General features: G+C 39.9%; 1 protein-coding gene across 1 annotated transcript in view; it reads right to left on the bottom strand.

Annotated features, from left to right (window-relative positions):
* INPP5A (inositol polyphosphate-5-phosphatase A) overlaps nucleotides 1-20,817 on the bottom strand; it is a 262,693-nt gene that overhangs the window by 69,031 nt on the left and 172,845 nt on the right. The window contains exon 9 of the mRNA XM_059821118.1: nucleotides 9,265-9,349. Within this exon, the coding sequence (XP_059677101.1) occupies nucleotides 9,265-9,349 (85 nt within the window). The remainder of the gene's footprint in view (nucleotides 1-9,264; nucleotides 9,350-20,817) is intronic.

Raw genomic sequence — 20,817 nt, 5'->3', positions numbered from 1 at the left:
GAGCTGGGACTGTTCAGCCTGGAGAAGGCTCTGGGGGATCTTGTTCATGTATATAAGCACCTGATGGCAGGGAATGAAGAAGACAGAGCCAGGTTCTTTTCAGTGGTGCCCAGTGACAGGACGAGGCAATGGGCACAAATGCAAAGGCAGGAGGTTCCCTCTGAACATGAGAAAACACTTTTCTGCTCTGAGGATGACCAAGCACTGGCACAGGTTGCCCAGAGAGGTTGTGGAGTCTCCAGCTTTAGGGATATTCTAAATCGAACTGGACACGGTCCAGTACAACCTGATCTAGGTGACCCTGCTTGAGCTGGTGGTTGGACTAGATCTCAAGAGGATCCTTCCAAACTAAACGACCTATATTCTATGATTAGGTCTGTTTGAAAGTCTGGTCTCTTTGAAGGTGCAAGTAAGGTATGAACCAGCGTTAGCAGGCAGGTTCATAGTCTAGTTAGAAGAGTAAAACCAGCTTAGTGATTCCCAACCATAATTCAAGACCATGAACTTGAAAGAGCACATGTCCTAAGCACAGGTTTCCAATACATATTCTTTCCTATTTCTGAAAATGCCTTCTAGTTCCCCCGTTACAGATTGAAACATCAGCTATTTTGTAAATACTGCGGCCAACATACTCCCTGTGTAATCTTTGTGATCATTAATGTTATATTTTCCTCTAGCAGTGTTTCTCTGCAAGTGCATTGCTATGCTGAAATGGTTTCAAAGAACACAATTTGCGTAATTCCCACTTTAAACATTTTCCAATTTAATAATTTTCCAATTGTAATCACATTTTTCTGCCATACTAAATGGAATGGCATTTGTGGTCACAAAACCCAAAATCGCCAGATTGTTTCAAATCATTGAAATAGATTGTGTTTATAAGGGAAAAAAAAGAAATTTGTAGCTATGAAAATTATAAAATGCTTGAAGTAGTAAGTATCATTATCATATGGATTTACTGAAGAAAAATGTTTCTAAATTTTTGTTTTAATTTATGAAATTGCTGAGGAAAATACATAGTCATAGCTAGAAGAAATGTCACATACAAAGTTTGTTTTCTGCAAATACTCTTAAACTGTGTTCAAGAGAAAAATAACCCAAAGATATAGAACATGATTTAAAAATACTTTAGTGCTTCAGATGCTATGTTATGCTGTCTAGAACTACTGTCATATAGTAGGTGGTTCACTTATCCTGCACTGAGGAATTCAGCAGGACCTACAAGAGCTTACCACTTGGCTATGAATTAAATGGATACAGCTGAGATCTTAAATGTATACGTACAGACATCTGCACGTCATCACTGCTTAGAAAGATAACAATTTCTAGTTTGGTTTTGGATAGGGAGGCAGGATTGCATATGCCCACAACTATATACACTTACTTCTTTATGCTGTGTCAGTATTTTTAATACAATTAAATGTTACTCATTTCTCCTGAATGCTCACTTGTCAAAGCAAAAGTCAGAATTAAAAAAAAGACTGCTGTGTTTGTAACAACAAGAATGTGCAATTCTTACATGCACTTTTCCTGATGTATTCAAAGCATCTTCTGCAAATAATACTTAGTTGAAAAAACCACACACACACATATATATATATTTGCGTCTGATAAGACAGCCAGATGATCAGTGATGACACCAATCTTGCAAGAAGACAGCAAGAGCCTCATCTGGCCAGATGACCTGTTTCTGTGCAGGGAAGCACAAGATGAGAAGGTAATCAAGTCTCCACATCCACCCACAGCCCGACCACCTCACTGAAAATCAGGTTTCCAGATCAGTGCTAATTGCCTAATTAGCTATTAATCTTTTTGATGACAGTTACTAATGGGTCATTTGTTAGCTGGAGTTTGCAAAGATCCTACACAAAACACAGGACTCTGCAATGAAACAAGTTCTACCTAAAATATTTCTTCAGATCTGAGTAAGATCTAAATCAGCTGTTCATCAGCTTTTTTTTGAACAAAAGATGTTTGTTCAAAAGCGAGAGAGAGATGTCTTACAGGAGGAGGTCCATGTTTTGTAGACGAACACATCACAGCAGTACCAGGGAGTGCTCCTTGAACTTGCTGGCACAAGCACACTTGATAAAAAGGTATGATGCCACCACTGTCTTTTCAAAACGAAAGACCCTATTGTGCCAAGACTGTATGATCAAATGAAAATTATGTGATTCATTGTAGCATCAGCAATATGGTAGGAGCTAAAAAGTCATGCTATAATGAAGTCGTTCCTATTTTACTAGATAATATAAAGGTGGCAGAGAGGCACAATGCAAGTGAATGATGGAGCTAGATATGCAACTTCTTTATGAGTAGTTATTACCTTTTAAAAAACATTTACTTGGCAATTCCAGCTATGGCTTATCAAAGGGCTGTTTGGCAGAAGTCTAGGGAAGAAATACCTTGGCTGAATGTAACCCATTAAGTAGCTAGGGTAGGTGTACAAACATGAATCCCTAGTTTGAAGATGACGACTTTGCTTCTTATTCTGCAGATAGAGCTTGAAAGCTTTTTGTAGGCCAAAATGACTGGAATCCCGAAACAGCATTTCTGTTGCTACCTTTATAAATGTTCACATATGATACACTTTATCCCTCTCCAGCTTACCAAGTTACTATCAACCCTAACAAAATGTCCTTTAGTGAGGGAAAAATGAAAACTGTTTTTTCTGGATACAAGTGAAGGTTATGCTTTACCTTGACCAAATGGATTTTGTGATTAATATGACTTTCTCCTAAAGACCTACAGTTTGCATACTGAACTTTATATTCCTGAGTTGCAGTTCTTGGAATTGAGGAGCACACAATTATGCTTCTTCTTTTCTTGGACATACAAGGGAACTTTGAATCAGCAGTCTCAGCCAGAAACAGGTTTTTATTCCAAAACAGTAAAAGTAAGCCCAGTTTATTAAGCCTGATTGTACTTTCCTAAAATGGACAAATAGGATTAGGAAGATTTATAGGGAAGAGTTTCAGTGGATAACTAATTTTTTTTAAAATATGCAAATACAGTAATTCTCAAAGATTAATGCACACTGTTACTAAGGCCAGCTGACAGCAAAAATACTCCTCCTTGGTCTAGACCCACCTAACACTTGAATGTTGATTTAAATAAAGCAAGACTGGTAAACTGACTCACTGAGATAGAACGAACAGAAGGAGAAATACTTCTACCGATGACCACAGCCGAAGCTGTGAGCTGCAACACTCTGGAGTGGTGCAGGGAAATAGCGAGAGGGGGCAGCTCCTGACTGATGCGCCGCATCAACCACCAAGTTCCAGCAAAGTGCTTGGGCGAACGAGAATGGGAACTCTTGTTTTTAAACATCTGCTCTAACAAACGAAGGGGAAAGGGCACCTCTGCACGTTAAAGACACCAAATGACAGCCCGCGCAGGACGCCAGTGCGTAGGCAGCCCTACAAATTTACTGACGGGGGTCACGACCCTCCCACTTGCACTTCCATAGATCCATGTGAATGAGGAGGCAAGGAGAGATTTATGGGACCGGTTCTGCTTCCACATTTACACTAGCAAGTGTTTGCAGAGTTTACAGAAAATATTAGTAAGTTGTTTCAATTAAAAAAAATTGAATCTCTATATAATGGTAAAAGTGGAGATTAGAATGGCCTTGGACCCATCACAGCGTGAAACCCTGTGTGGTCTACAGCAGTCACGGCAGGTGATAAGCTGCTTGCTCTCAGGGACTGGCAGAAGAGAATTAACTTACTTCTTCCATGCGTTCACTCACAGTTAACTTCATTTCTTTACATTCTCGTATCAAACAAAAAGAACCTGTCCTCCTCAGTTCTTTGTAGTAAAACCCCTCATTTATCCCTCCACAAACTTCAGCTCCCTTCTCACCCTTAATGTGCTTCAGAGATTTTAGTATCCTAGTTTTATTAAGTTGATAGCCAACTAGTCTTGTTTAATTTCAGAACCTCCAATCATTTAGCCTATTACCTTTTTTGAAGAACCAAACCACTAACTCACAATAATTTTTACATTTCTGGAATATTTTTCAGATATATTTCAGCCTACAGCATACCTCATTGCTGCTGCAGGTTTCTTTAAAGTCACCTCATCAAATCTCCTTTCAATTCAACTTTAGAAGATAATTTTCCAGAAATAGAAAAACTACCTTTGTCACACACACTATAAATTTGCAGTGTTTTTCTCATAACTGCAAAGATTACAGTGACCTATCTGTATCATCTTTAAAACACAGAGAGAGCAGAACTTCTGGAAAAATTATAGGAGAACCATCTTCTACACAAAGAAACATCACAAAGCCATGTTTCTATGAAATGCTGTGACGATAACTGTATTAGAGACATTGCAGAGGAGCTGATACATACTAGAATTCACAGTCAAACTAATATAAAAGTTTCTAGTAATTTTATATGTTGTAAACACTTCTATAACATGCTGGGAATAGATGTGCTGGAAGATACCTGGAAGCAGTGGGCAAATAATGAGAATGCTGTACCACCCAAAAAAACCTAGCCTTCAAAAAAAATTCAGTACGCAAATCTTTGAATTTAAACAGCAGCAAAACACTTGGCCAACGTCACTTATGTAGGATTAACTGAATGTAGCTGACAATCAGAAAAAAAACTAAGGTCTTAGAGCATACCTTAAAACGACCAAAACCTGAGGAAACGTAAATCTTTCTTTTGTATATATTGCCTCACTAAAAACATTTCCTACTTACAAGGTTTATTTTTGGAAACATTTCTAGCATGAAGGATGATGAACTGAAGATGTTTAGCACTAAATGAATGCAATGCCAGCAAGACATGTCACAAGCAGCAGTGCAAAAGTGTCTGCAATTTGCTGGCCCGAATGGGTCTACAATGGATCTTTAAAAAGGCGGTGCCTTCTAAGAGGCTAGACAGCTAACAGAAGATTCTCTGGATGTTTTACAGTAACAAAGTAGTGGCGTTTATCTCACTTATGGAGAGGGACTGACCTCACAGCTCAGCTACGCAGACCCAGCAGGATGTGTCAGGATCAGGCCCCCGATGATGCCGCCAGAGCAGATCAGGAACTAGCTCAGCACACGCATCAGGAAGATTCACCGATGCTACCTCAGCAGTAGCACTTGGCCATTTAAAATTTGCCAGTGCGTTAGCCCAGAGGCACACCGTTCCGGATGAAAGGCATCTCCCACCAGAGCCAGGTAGGCGTTCGCAAGCTGAACGCAGCAGGCAGACCAGAGCACTCCCATTTCTTGCTACGCAGCTCCCCGTCTGCGCCCACTGGAGAAAACCCAACAGAAAACTCTTCCAGTAATTTAAAATGCGCATTGACAGGAGCAAGTGAAGTCAGACTGCCAGACGAGGAACCCTCCGGCAGAGGCCCCGGGGTGAGCTCGGCCAGGGCTGGGGCTGGCAGCCCAGGTCCCCTCTGGGGTCCTGCGTCCCCGCGCCGGCAGCCTGCTGCGCCTCCTGGGCAAGCGCAGCTCGGGCAGCTGCCGTGAACGGGACCATGAGCAAAAGCCTGCACCTACAGCATCTGAACCGTGACAAAGCAGATACCAGCTGAGAGACCACTGGATCGAGCCATTGGTGAGGCGTGCGGGTAGCGAAGTAATGGGGCGATGTTTATTCTTCAGCCTGTTGATGCAGTGAGCCAGAGTGGCGATTTGACAGGGATTTAGCTACAAGACAAACTTCCGAGGCTTATTACTACAGCAATACCGAACCTTTATAATTAACACTTAGTAGCATTTGTACTTCTGTATGTTTGTTTTCAGTTAAACAGTGGCTGGGGGCTTTAGCCTGTCCCTAGGAGAGGGTGGCATCAAGCATGCCTTACAAGATCTCACAGCCAAAGCCAAGATGGGGCTGAGACCCAGCAAAGAGACCCCAATGCCCTCGATGCCTGGCACACACCCAGAGCATACAAATGTCTGAGACTTCAGGAAGAAAACTTGTGGTTCCAGGTCCTCTCATGCTCCCTGTATTTTGAATCACACATTGGCCCAAGAAAACTAGACTAAAACGGAACCTTACCATTGGCCCTTTTCAGGCTGAGGACAACTTTAAAATGCTTTAAATGGATGAGCTGTAGGTATTTCTCTGAACATCATCATGCCAAGCTACAAATTATGCTCAAACTATAATTCAGCTCTACTATAAAACAATTGTATTTGCTGTGCTTGTTATGCTACAGACGTCCCATTTCTTTCTTGCCAGTTTATCCCTCCGGACAACGCACTTGTTAATGCACACATGGATCTCAGAATTGCCAGAAGCCTTTACCTGTTTTATTGATCCCCCCCTGGATTACTCCAACAACAGTAAAGCAGATTTTCCCAGCAAGGAAATCAATATGACTTTAGATTAAGGTTCCCATAAGATGCTTAATAAATTATATATTAATGATTTATTGTCTATTAATTATGAATTAATAAGCACAACATTTTTGGCATCTGATTTAGCACACTGCACTTCAGCGTCTGGACTCCATATTTGAAACAGCTCTCAGATTCTCCCTTTCAACGGCTTAATTGAGAATCTTTTAGAAATACACTTTATTCTTTGTGTTTGGTATAAGCACAGCCTACGTTTCCACAACACGTGTTGCTCGTAGCATCTTAGTGTCCAAGCGTTCAGCACATTGTGGTCTCAAGAGGGAATTCAAAAGGTCACCAAGAAAAGCAGAGATAAATTTAGTGATATATACAAAGATGACAGATCAATGGATTAACCCTTAAAATTCCTAGTATTAACTACACTGCCAAACAGTCGAAAGAAGGGTTACTATCAGTTTGCACAGGCACACGTTTAAAATGCCAGAAGGGATGAGGATATTTTTTGGAGGGTGAGGTTCCCCCACAAGCACAGGCTAACACTCTGGCTGGCACTGAGCATTAGATGAGCAATCACCTTTGGCCATTTTTGTTCCTGTTCTGCCACTGCCAGTTGTGCACGGCCTTGGTCAAGGCACTCTGCCCTCTGCCAGCTTTGGAAAAATGGCACAGTTGAGAAACACCATTTATAAACGAGTTTGTGAGTGATTTGGGATTGGATCTTATATATCTTACACACAATCAGACCATTAGGTCCTATCTAGAATAATTCCTGCTAGAGGTGGCCTGTAACTCTGCCCTTCCAAATTACACTTTAGAAACTGATCTGTCTCCTAGGAGCTTAGACTTTATTGTCAACACGCAGTCCTATATGCTTACTATTGTTTCATTCATGACTGTTTGGTGTTAAGATGCTGTCAAAGACACACTGCCTGGACTATCACTTCTGTGTACTAAACTGCATGAGACAACCATTTCTTAAACCTTTTGGACCTTCTGAGATACCAGTTTATAAACTGTACCAAACGCAGAAGACTACAAAACAAACTCAGTATGACTTTTAACCGTGCATATGTAAATTACACATGGAAGGTTCTAGATCAACTTTAATTATGTCCAATTAATGTTGCAAAGGAGCTGGGTGAAGTTCTGGTTAATGGGGTATGCTACTTCTCAAAAAAAGCAACAGAAAATATGTATTATTCTAATGCTTTTTACACTCACATACTCACGCACCTTATCTAGGAAGAATGGGTAAATGAATTTGATTCCTCTTCGAAGTATACTTTGTGTGCTCATATCCAACAACGTTAATTGACATTGGTAAAGCATTCATAAGATGAAAAGTACTGTGTCAGGACTAAGAATCACCTGTACTCTTACTACCTGTTGTGCAGTTCACTCAGTATGCATCATCTGTGGTTAGTGACATTATTTTGTTAGAAGTGGATCGCTTTGAAACTCACAGATATAAATGTAAGAATCTTAATCTATTGGTAATAAAGAAAGCATTCTCTGCAGTTTCAATCCTGCAGACTGCTAGGCAGTTAGTAAGTTAGGAAAAACTTATAGCGCCCTTCATCAATACTGGGTGTAGGAGATAATTCTGCTGCAGCATGATTGATAGAGGTGTTCTCAGACAGGAGCATTCTCAATAATACTCTTGCACCACTAGTGAATAAAAACCAAACAGGTATAATATTTCAAAAACAAGCAATCTATAAACATTGATGATAACTATGGTAACTGCAGTGTAGCAGAGCAGCATTTAGTCCTTAACATATGCAGTATGCAGCTGCATATTCTGAATCAGTGACTTGAATTTCATTTCAATTATGCTTTAAATTTGTTGGTTAAATGATTGCAATGTACAAAGGATTCCAAGAAGGAAGTTATTAGCTACATACGCAGTGCTGTAATGCCAAACTCCTGTTTTTCAACAGATGAAGGACTAATCGTCACCTAAGGAAGGAGACCTGCACCGCGCCGGTACGAGGGGTAGCCAGCCTTTGACACGCCGGCCACTTACTTCCCGCTGCTTGATTTACAAAATAAAAGCTCTTGGTTTAGAAGATACATGCCTATCCTCAAGGACACCAAAGAGACTCTACAGTATCTCTGAGAATTAAAGTGGGAAAACCATGAGATTAAATTGGTTTTCAACCTGGGTATTATTTCTGACCCCATGCTACCTGGAGCCGAGCTTTAACAGTAAAGTCAAGGTAATCTCAACTCATGATGAAAAAGGTTTACTGCATTCTTTTTGGCTTTATACAAATCTTCCAGTCACCCTTCCACACTGAGATGCTACTGTCACGCAGGTTTGCACAGATGTTTGCACAAATGTCTGCTTCTATTTTTAAAATGGGGAGTTCTATCAGACATTTAGGAAATGTCTTTCTTTTTTTCCCCACAGAGCAGAAATATGAACTAGCACTTCGCTTGCAGTAAATGATTGTGAGATTCACTGTGAGCTATAGACGTATGGCGAAAGTCACAAACATACAACAGAAATGTGGTACCCTGTGCTGAAGCCCGAAGAGATTTCAAATAAGGAATCTGCATGCCTGCCAAAGGAAGAGACACCTGCACGCATGGTGAAGACTCCAGGTCTCGTCTTAGGTACCCACATTTTCTCCTTACTATACACAGGGCCACGAACAGGTGGCATGGACTCTGCAGTCCACTGACATCTACAGCCGATATTCACCTTACACACTGCTACTGAGAAGAAACGCAGCGTGTCAGCTGCGTTGTTCTTAATTGCTTCAGCAGATTCACAAATTTTGACAGTTACCTGTCAGATGTTCCTGTCAAAAGTATTCTTAGCCAAGTCTGATGTCAATGTTAAGATTAGTTTGTTAAGTCACTTTTAGCTTTTCCACAGGAAAAATATTTGAGAAATAAAACCTGGTAGGGTCTAAACCGAAGAAAAATAGAAGTCCTACCTCTACTACTGCTTTGGCATCCAGTCTAAAGTTGAAATCTCCAAAGACAAAATACGAAACTTTCTCAAACCGCTGATCTATAATTCTGGAAAACAAAACAAAACAAAACAAACCTGTCATTCAGCTTTACTTATATACGAGGATGCACAAATACACGTATCTTATCGTCTAAGAACAATCTCAGAAATAATTACTGGAGTGATCAAAACTACCAGTTTATATTGGAACAATATATTAACCATGTTTTTGGGCTGATTTTCTTTGCTTAGGCAATTCTATCTCCAACCCCAGTAAAACAATGCATTTGCCTTCCCCCACCTGGCTGAAAAAGCAATTTGGAGGAAAGCAAGTTTGCAGCAGTAGAAATAACACAGAACCGGCATTTGGGCATCACGGAAATCTTGAGGGGATCATGGAGGTACACCACACCTTTGAAAGTTTAAGTATATGGCTTTGGGCTGGGCAGCTAAGAATTAGGAACCCCAAATTAGTGGTGAGTTCAGAATATGTCTGCCTTTGAGTTTACTTATCTGCAAGATTGTGATCATAATATTTACCAGCATTTGTTAGTACCCTAAGTTGAATGATATGAAAAGTGACGTTAGGGCTAAACATTAATAACCCCAGCTGATAGAGACTGATCTACGAGGTTCCTCCTGGCTGCTATAGTCCTCGGAAAGACAGTTCTCTTTTTTGTTCAAAGCAGATTTTTACTGAGGTGTAGCTAATACCTAAAAGGTGATCTTTCCAGATGTGGAGTAAAGATTGACTTTTTTCTCAAGCCTTTGCTGAGTACTTAAACAGGGAGATAAGGCATTAGAGTTCATCTTTCAAATCCTGTATTATTAAAAATTGTTATTATATTATTAGCTTATCTACTATCAACAACAATTGTCTGGTACTCCTAACAATGTGCAATTTTACATGCTTCCAGAGTTCTTAGCATTTGGAAATCCACCAATTGACGCTTAACTTCACAACAGGAATCAATACAATTACTTTTCTATCAGCAGCTGAGGGAGGTATGAAATACCTGAAATGTGACTGCTAGAGCTACAAAGAATATACACAGACTAAATGCACAACGAACGGCAATGGTATACTAGATGTACAATATGTAAGAAATAAGGAACAAATGCAAGGCAATATACGGTGTACATTCTGGGAATATATGAATACGTAAGTGTTACGATGCCAGAAACCCCAACTGAGCCAGAGGCAGGGACCCATATAGATAGGTAGAGGTTTATAAAGTAATGCACAGTAAGTAGGCTTCCTGGAACAATACTGCCCAGCAAGGAGGCATTAATTTCAAATGGCTTTAAAAGTTTTAACACATTACACCCGTTCAGACTTTTCAAAGCTATAAAGAAAGACACAACATTGGATTTACAGTGAGATACTGCTTGTACTCTTAAAAACATCTCACATTTTTAGTCAACAGCAATCTGTTACGTAAGGAATATTATTCGACCGAAAAAATTAATGTGCACTGGACCTAAGGTAGTGATCATTTGAAGCAAAATCTCTTGCAAAGACTTATCCTTTTCTGGTATGAAAATCTCCAAATCCTCCATTCAGCTGACAAATTATTGCAGGTACTGTTAATAAATACTGTCTACTGTCAGCTCCCAGCAAGCACTGAGAAAAACCTGTCACTCTTGACCTGTACATAACATTAGTTTGATTAGTGCCCTCATGGCACATTAAAGGAAAATGAGAACTTAAAAGTTAAACCATTTACATTACCACAATTTGCTAACACTATCATTGCAAAATCTGATACGCAACTTATACATAAGAAAAACTGATTTTGCTTTGCCAACTTTCCTGATTCATATCTTAGTTTTGGCTTTGCTCATTGCCATTTACTGCTGACAAAGAAATGACAGATATTGCAGGAATGACATCAAGGTCTAGAGAAGGCCTTTTAAAACAAATTGATATTATGAGAATGATGCCTGTGATTGTATTATGCAAAGACGGATTTTCCAAATAAACAGACTGTTCCAAAAATAGCCAGTTAAAATGCCTCCTAACTGATGAACAAAACAGCTGATTAGTCTGCTTCTAATCAGTTAATTAAAATTTGGTCATTTCATAGTCTTGCACATTACCTGATTTAAACATGATTTGCATACAAATCAATGCCAGCTTTAAAACTGATAATTTTAACCAGTTGCTCCCCTTGTAGCTTGTCTTGTTGGACATTTTAGAAAGAGTGTCTCACGACAGACTGAAATAAAAGAGTCCAAATGTTACTTCTCAAGAATGATGCTTTAAGTGGCTTCTGACATATTTCCTTTTCACAGGTGGTGAAATTCAGGTGTACAGTAAAATTACCAACAGTGGTACAGCAAGGGATATACACATTTATGTACTTACTAAATGATCTGCGATACCTAACAATAAAATACGCTTTACATGACTCAACTTAATACATATATGTAAGCTACTGTCCTTGCCACTGGAACTTATTATTAGTTCAAGAGTTCCCAAATCTTAGAATTATTTCAGCAATTTGGTACTCTGGTAGCTCTACTTTGAAATACTTACTGGTGCCTACAATTGCACTGAATCAATGGCACAAGAACTAATCTTCTTGATTGTGTTTTTAGAACCAGACTCCAAGTTAGCAAAGGAGATGGCAATAAAGAAGAGTACAGCAATATTTCCTCCTCCAGGAACATGCAGGAAAAACATCCGGCACCAGGAGCACTCGGATGGAAATAGAGTACTGCAAAACACTGCGAGTCTCGCCAGGACCAAGGACACACAGTGAAGGTGTTAGGACTGGAGCAAGAGCTAAAGAAAAGTGTTCCACTCCTCTTGTTTCCACATTCTAAGCCACAAATATACACAGTTCATCACGTGTACATGTAAATGAGAACTCAGAAGACAATTTTTTTTTTTACAAGTGCTTGCAAATTAACTAGGAAGGCTTCAAAAGCTGTGTTATTCTAGTTTGCTATTTGTTTCTATAACAATACCCTTCCTTTAACTATGAATCAAACAATCCTTTAAAAATGTTGCCATGAGTCAGTCAATGGAGTGATAAATCTGAATCATATAAAAAGAAAGCAGCCAACCTATATCACCAGCATTAATCTTATGTTTTTAGTGGGAGGACCTAGTGCCATTTCCTTTAACTTGTACTTGCTGACTACCAGATTCTCCCGAAGGGCTTCAACATACTTTAAGGCTCTATTCTTTCCTGTACAACTTTTCTAAATAGCTTGTGACATAATAGGCAACTCAGGTAAAAATTTCATGACTGTAGAGAAGCTATGAATATTTCACTTCCACAGCTCTACATGCAAGAGCAAACAAAAGATCATCAACGCCTTAACTAGCTGTGCTGCTTGTTGTGCCCTGTGCAGAGCCATCAAGAGATGATGGGCAACCAGGATGTATCCAATGCTTGAATGCAAATAAAATAGAAAACTTTCCATACAGTTTATAGCCCTTCCTTTCCAGAAAGAGAAGCCTTCCCTTTGAAAAGGTTGGAAGAACATGTTCACTCTTCTAATCCTTTGATCTTGCTCCAGGAGCTATCGCTTATGAGGAAAGAGTTTATTTGCACTTAGAACATACCAAAGAAATCTCTTTTAATTCTGCGCATTTTGGAAGTCAAAATAACAAATTCAATATGGCAAATAAGGACCACTGGAAAAAATGCATGCTTATGACTGGGTTTATTGATGACCTTGTTAAACTTTAAAGCACACAAATATAAATGCCATAGATGATTCCTCGTCTACTAGTTCCAGAAACACAGAACCCTTAATTGCATAAGGATAATAGTATTAGATCCTTCACACTTGGAACACATTACCTTAATTATTTTGCCAATTTCAAACTAATTCAGCATTTTTAACTGATGGCCCTATACCGAAAGTCTTCTGGACTGGTTGCGTTATTCTCTGTTTCTTTTCAAATTTTGTTGTATTTTGAGAAAAGGCAGACCACAAACAGTTTTTGAAATAGAGTTGAACAGCTTTTTAGACGTGACAGGACAGCAAAAGAAAGAAATGCTCAAGCAATTGTAACTTTTAAGTAAAGTTTACGGTCAAAGCTAGTCGCATGCTTAAATGTTTTGATGAGTCAGACCCATGGTTCACACTTTTTTTAAGGAGTAAACTTCACTGGTAAGGGTGCAAATTAATGTTAAATTACTACAGCAATTTCTTTGCTGCAAAATAAATATGTTTAATTCTTATTTTGGTCTAACAACTGTAGGTTGCCTCACACTGGGTATCAGCAACTGCTTTACAAACCCAGAAAGAAGTTACTGTGTCTGCACTGGATGTGTATTTGCTCTGCTGTGTTGGTAAGACTTTGAGCAAAATGACGTCCACTCATCAGTGCTTTATAGCATGGCAGTCCCACGACACATTTTTCCAAAGATCTGTCACAAAAACTGTATTATTCTGGGTGCATCGGAATTACGATAAACCTCTGGAACCATCTGAGCTACAACGCTGAATGGCTTTAGCTTGAGCTAGATTGGCCCGCCTGCAACGAATTTGTTCCCCAGCTCAGAGCAGGGGCTGGCTGGACTCGTGTGACAGGCAAACGGACAGAGGAGTCAAACAAATGCCGCAGTAGAAGCAAATGCTTAGGGTTTGGTCTTGGAGCCTAGGATATGTCAAATTACTTTCATGTAAAGACAGACCTCTCAGTCTGGATGGCAGTGTCGGCGAAGCGGCTTGTGAAGGGTAAGTTTTTTCGAAGCCGTTTAGGAGATCGGGATGCCATATTCCTACCAAGACTACGAGTAACAGGCAGAGGTTCCTCTTCTCCTCAACACTACTGGAAATCTGGGTCTAGTTATTAATTTTAGTCTCTACACAGAACACCAGAAGTAATCGCTTAGTGCAATCTTAAAATGAACAATTCCATGTTATTGGAATCACTGAAATCCTTTCATAATTTACTTTATTTTGAAGTACTCATTAAAGTAGTTAAAGACACTTTATGAAATGCACCCTCTTTTATAAAAGCTATATGGTGTACTGTATATACGTTTCAAAGCACTGAAATTCAGCCAGAAAATAACAGGGCAATCGGAAACATGACCGACTTTCCCTTGCTTTCATACTTATTCCCCTCCCATACTGTTGCAAGAAAGGAGAAGACAAGGAAGCAGCTAAATATCAGCAATTTGGTCATGGAAGAGAACAGCTGAACATGATTCAGTGTGACAAGAGGCACTGTGATTTGGCTAAACCATTTCTCAGGGCACTTTGTTAGGAGGATCAGCAGCATTATTCCTTTAATAGCCATGTCTAATGCAATAGCCAGCTGGGTTTTGTCCCAGACCAAGGTATCAGCATCAGGTCAGAAGGTAACATTCTGTTTACACGATTATTTCCTAAAGCACTTATCTTCTCCTCGGTGTGAAAGTTGACTTTTCTGTTTGTAAGGAGGCCTAAAGAATTGAGGGAATGGGAAAAATTAGCTACACTGAGCTGGAGCTGAATGGCATTAAGTGGGAGGTCTGAGAAAGGCTGCTGTGGCGCTCAGCAGGACACCTTATTAGCCGCGTCATCGCAGTTCATTCAGGCAAGCCATACCAGTGTCACCAGCATTCCCACACAAAGACAAAGTTCTTCACACAGTCTATAAACATGCCTCCCTGGCCAATTCATCCTAACTTGACACTGCTGAAAAGAGGGGCTTGAGGGTTTTTTTTGTTTTTTTTTTAAACACAACAATAACATAACAAAACAAAACAAAAAACTTGCAGCTCTGCCAAGCAGGCTGAATGGAGGAGAAGGAGGGACACTGTCACGTTTCTTGGGAAGAAACAATGCAGAGGTCAAGCCATATTTTATTCAGCGAGCAAATTTTTATAATAACTGAATGTGTTTAAGCTAAATGCTACCTAATATGAGCGCTTCCTTATTTCTCGTACAACTTCTGGGGTAAGATATTGTCTTTCCACAGTCTCTTTATTTTTACACATTACCCATGCAGCGGAATTAAAGCTGGGCTTACAGAGAACATGTGACTGCCTATATAAAATGTCCTTTCCTAAGTAAAGGAATACGAAAATCACGACTAACTATGCAGAGGAGACAGGACAGCTCAGTCACGGTGTGGCAACCATTTCTCAGGTTAAACTGCTAATCTTGTTCATTGTTCACCTAAGCAAGCAGAGCTTTGAACCACAAGCTCTGTTTTGATCTGAATCTAGTAAAAGTAACGCTGGCCTACGTCTCTGCATGGGACGGTAAAACCTCTTCTTTTCACGTTTCAGCTGATCTGTGAGGCGTTCAGGAACCACCGTGGAGACTGAGCCAGCAGGGCCATCTGCACCCTTGCTGCGAGCCGCCTGGCAGCCTGGACCCCCCTGCCCACGTCCGCTGGCAGGAGTCACCGCGCGGTGCTGCCGGGAGGTCAGCAAAAGGCTACCGGCGCGGAGGCGGCGCTGCCAGCTGCTCCGCAGCCCCACATGCGTCCCGCAGCCAGACCCGCAGGCTTGTACCCCATGGCTGCACTTTGCAGAGGGCAAGCTCAACTGACGTTTTACTTGACAAGAGAGGAACTTACCCCGAAGAGGAATGTCTAGAAAGGGGTAAAAAACCCCAAAAGGCAGAAAGTGGCTTGACCATCCCGTCGGTGGGAGCCAAGAGCTAGTATGGAGGTAGCAGGTGACCTATGGATAAGAAGGTTATACATACTTTCTTTTCCATAGAACTATAATGTCAGAGACAATAACAACTCCTGCAGTGACTTCTGGTGGAAAGTCAAGGAACGACGACAGTGAAACCTGTCTTCTACCACAGCCATGTTAAGGAACTGAAGATCAAGAGAATGGAAATGTTAGGTTTTGGCTTATACAAAACTAGACGCAGGACTGCTGCGTGGCCTTACAGATTTCTGCTGTTCCTATCCTCGTTACTTTTTCCTTTGCACGTTTTAGTCAAAGACATCAGCTTGTACACCTGCACCTCAAGAACTGGTCTGTGGGGCATCCACCTTCAGCAGAGGTTTTAGAGAAAGCTCTGAAACAGAACGCTGTCATCTCTCCTGCATATTGCCTCCCTTCTGCAGCACAGTCAGCACTCAGCTTGCACCATTTTGCATTCTCAGATATACATTTAGAGACAAATTCCAGAAAAATCCCCATCAATTCTGAATAAAAGTTACCTGGTGACTAAGTGTGCCTCAAAAGACGTGATGTAAGTGCCTTCATTGGCATGCCTAAGGTGTTGTAGCACTGCCATTAAAAAGATAAAGTTTATCATATTTTTGTGCCTTGTTCTTCCTGATATAATAGCTAAAACCTATTAATAACACCAAAACATCTCAAAAGGTCACGCAGCATACAGCAAGATGAAGGGAATTGTCAAGAAGCTTAAGCAATCATCTTAGCACTCAAGACATTTGCCAGGGCTGTTTAACTAATATGTGATGTTCACTTTTAATTTCAATATAGTGCCATTTGGGCAAAAATGTTGTATTTTTTAATTAATTACAATGTCAGCAGCTATTAAGATTAAAAGAAAGACCACATCAATAACAAATACTTAATCCAAAGAAAGGATTACAAGAAGAGCAATAAAAATCAATTTTTAGAGCTGGAAAATTGTGACTTTTTCCTCACTTGACTGGTATTTTCATTATATTGACAAAACCATGATCTTATCTGACACTGACATTCGCCTAATGAAATAGCAGCCGTGTATAATGATGTAAGTACTTGTCAATTTTGCTACAGGAGAATACAATGCTACGGCACTGGTGTTATGTTACAAAGAAATTTTCTTGCTCTTCATCTCATGTAAGAGAAAACAAGAAGAAACCAGAGAAATTGCACATCTTTTTGAGAATCTTCCTTTCCTCTATCATGGAAGATTAAAATTCTTCCACGTAACTTCTGGAACTCCTCAATGTTGGTAACGCTTGGTCATAAGCAGGCAGCAGGTAACTGCTGTATCTTAATCTGCATGAAGACTGAGACGTTGCAACTCTTGCTTACTGTTCTGCAGGGCTTTAATGTGGGGGAGTAAAGCAAAAGTCCTGTGTTCACTTAGTGGTAAAAGGGCAAATAGCGAGCTAGAAAATAACCAGGATATGCAGCAATGGGATACTGATCCATTAACTCATTAAGGCTGGGAAAAGTATTTTTTGTGACAAATCTAGAAAAATTCAGAACAGAGGCACTGTATGTCCTAAACAGTTCATCAATGGGAGCAGTGACAGAACGGTTAAGAAATCTTCCAGATTTGTATCTCGCCAGACTTGCAACAAACGCCTTTCCCAGTCTGACCTCCTGTGGATGGCCGCGTGGGCAAAGGGCACAGTGGGAGGTGACAGGACACTGGCCACGTCATGCCACGGTGTGCGGCTAGCAACAGAAACCCGCACGCTTCCATCGGCTTGCCTGGGGAAACAGTTTGGCTCAGAGGGACTGTGAATTAAAAATAAAACCAACCACTTCTAGAAAAGGGTAATGCAAATTCCTAGAAACACAGAAAGGCTTTACTCTCAAAGGATTAAAAAATGTTTGATGTTGAGAAAAGCTAACTAGCAACAGATTTTATACACTTGATTGTTAGCTTAGGCATTTACCCCTTTGAAAACGGCACTACAGTGGACTACTGAGCTAAGAGAGGAAACAAGCAAGGGGTGACATGACAGGAACATTTGATGTGCTAAAGGGAAACCCTCTCTTTCCAAAGAGCACGCCCATTAAAAATTAGAGCTGTCAACATTAGGTTTGAACAAAGACATTTCTGGTGGATATCGAGATAGGAGGACCATTTTCCTTGTTGGAGCAAGAAACGGAATCGTCTTGGCTGCATCTTAAACCCTACACTGACGGAAGAAAGATAAAGACGCTTTCATAAAAGGTGAAGCAGTTACAGTTGCCAAGTCCGTCTACAACTACTTCAGCACTTGTACAGACAGACAAGAGGCTAAAAATGCTGTAACTTGCATCTGGTTGTTCACCTGTTAAGGAGAATGTGTATCTTTCCAGGACACAGAATACAAGACTCAAAGACAACCACCTCCTCACATAGTGAGCCTACCTTCCTATGAGAGTAAAAATGTTGAAAGATGCTTATTCACTTAGTGCCCATAGACTCAAACGGAAGCAGAATGGAGCTCTTTCAACCATTTCTCCATAACTATCAGCTCATAGCATCATCTGACAGCGAGCATTGTAAATAAAATCACAAGAGCAATTTATTTTCATTTCTCTGCAAATGAATAAAAATTGGATCAACAGCCCATATAGATTCTTCTTAATTGAATCATAGCTATCCTGGAAGATTATATGGCTATACGATAGAACATTTCAGAAGACACAAACCACAATGAATGCTGATGTGAGTGTCACCTTTAGCTAGACACTAATGACTGCTCTTTATCTAGCTCCAGACTCTCTAAGGAACAAATCACAGTAAAAAGAGAAATATAACTCAATGAGAATGTGACGCACTCTGCACATTCTCATATAAAGCCATTTTCAGAGCAAAATCAAGCAGGCAACAAGTTATTTGCAGCCATTTCTTTTTTAAGAGGCATTCTCTCTTTTCTTCAGTTGTCTGTGTTTAATTACACAAATTCTCCTGGGAGTTGTATTTTTTTACAATACATCCAATCTAGCCTGTAATTACATCAGTTATATTCTACTAGAAAGACACGGTAGCCAACTGAGGCAGCTCCAGGAGAACCTATTACTGGAAAGTAGGTAAAAAGGAGTAAAGAAAAGAAATGGAAGAAATTTCACCTTATGAGAGATGAGGTGGAGGCTTAGAGTGCCGCCAAAAGTGGCCCCAGCTCACAAGCAGTCTTGGCAATCCCTTACTGCGATCCACACCATAGGACAGTCAGTTTGCTTTTGTGAAAACAACTGTCGAAACCCCCTCCAGGGAACCTCAGAGCTTTTATTTTCAGCATTTCTTCTGAAAGAGGCATAATTCTGTTCACGTTAGGCAGACACAGTGAAGGGTGACTTTGTGTATCCACGCTATTTCTTTTTTTAAGTGACACCTTTCTGTGTGACACCTGCCAGTTCTTAAAGTTCTGGATTTTGGATTACTGATTCTCCAGTCAGATCTTTGCTTCCAAACCTGCTATTTTTTATACAGATTTCTTTTTATCATGAGAGAAAAACCAGATCTTTAATTTACAATTTGAATAATAAATGCTGCAAATTTATTAATAACCTGTTCAGTTATTACTTAATGCCAAAAAAAAAAAAAAGAAGAAAAAAAAAAAAGCCCCAAATGCTGAAAATAACAGAATAAGGGCAAAATTACTGACTAGGACTATAAGAAATCATCATTCACTTATTATGGAAATGCATTTATTGTGTCCTTAAAATTACAAACAAATCTATTTTCCATTACAATGCACAGAAAATCATTTTACTGCTAAAAATATAACCTAAATAAAATTCAGAATGTGTTTGTGTGAGCAGGAAGGACATATGAGTTAAATTTTTGACAACTGCATCAAACATGCAAAAGCTCAAGCCAGCAGAAAAACAAGCAGCAAGGAAAAAGTGTCTTGGACTGTATTTGACAGGTTGAAAGTAACAAGACAATTTTGCTGGATTTACTCTTTAAAGAGCATATTATACAAACACGCTAATTTTGAGAGCACTTAACCTCAGTTTAAAGGGGGGGGGATGACTGAATATTAATGAGATGAGCCTCGGGGTGTTTAATGAAAAGCTGTCTTTTTGAATGTGATCTAGGGTTTTAAACCTTTGTTAGAAGACATTTGGATGGAAGGTTTATTTGCCCTGGGAGTGCATTCTATCTGAATACACAGAAATTTCATGAAATGTTCGAAAGCACATGGTTACATGATGTTAAAACCACTGTTGCAAAAAATAAATAAAATAAAAAAAATCACCCCCCCCCAAGAGAGCTACTCCTAGGATCTTCTCAAATGACCCAGATCTTTAGAGTGAAGTTTTCCTTTGCCTAGAAACTAAGTGGCTTTTCTTTTGCTCATTCAGCTGCTAGTTCTGGGAAAAGCCCAAAGAGAAACATTTAGATTGGAGGGGTCTTTGAGAAGATGTGACAGTTGACTGATGAGCATCCATAAAATGACAAAGAATAGTTGTGTGGAGCCGGTGCATCACATCGCCTCTCCCTGGGAAACTAATTGCTCTGAATTGTTAATAGTAACATTATTTTTCTGGCAATCATTTCTTTTGAATACCCAAAATGAGCATGAAACAGCTCCTTTGACCGGACATAAAAGTTAAATGTCCCAATGTTGATCAAATTAACTTCAGCTATGTGACAATGGACTATATTTGTGAGAAAATAATGAAGGGCACAAAGGGGAGCTTTATGCCAAGATTTCACAGTTGTAATGTAAAAATGTTTCTGTTGAACTAGGCCAGGGAACATTTCAATAGGAAAACAGAAGAGCACTGTCACTTTCTTTAAAAAAAAACACATTCATTTTATGGATCTGAATGCTCTAGATAATTTCAGGAAGTTTAAATGGCTGGCACACCAAGAACCACAGTATCAGGCTAACATCTCACGTCCTTGTCCTTCACAAACTCTTCTAGTA

The sequence above is a fragment of the Gavia stellata genome, chromosome 9 (genome assembly GCF_030936135.1).
Source record: "Gavia stellata isolate bGavSte3 chromosome 9, bGavSte3.hap2, whole genome shotgun sequence".
Taxonomy (NCBI): Eukaryota; Metazoa; Chordata; class Aves; order Gaviiformes; family Gaviidae; genus Gavia; species Gavia stellata.
This window is presented reverse-complemented; position numbering and strand designations above follow the sequence as displayed.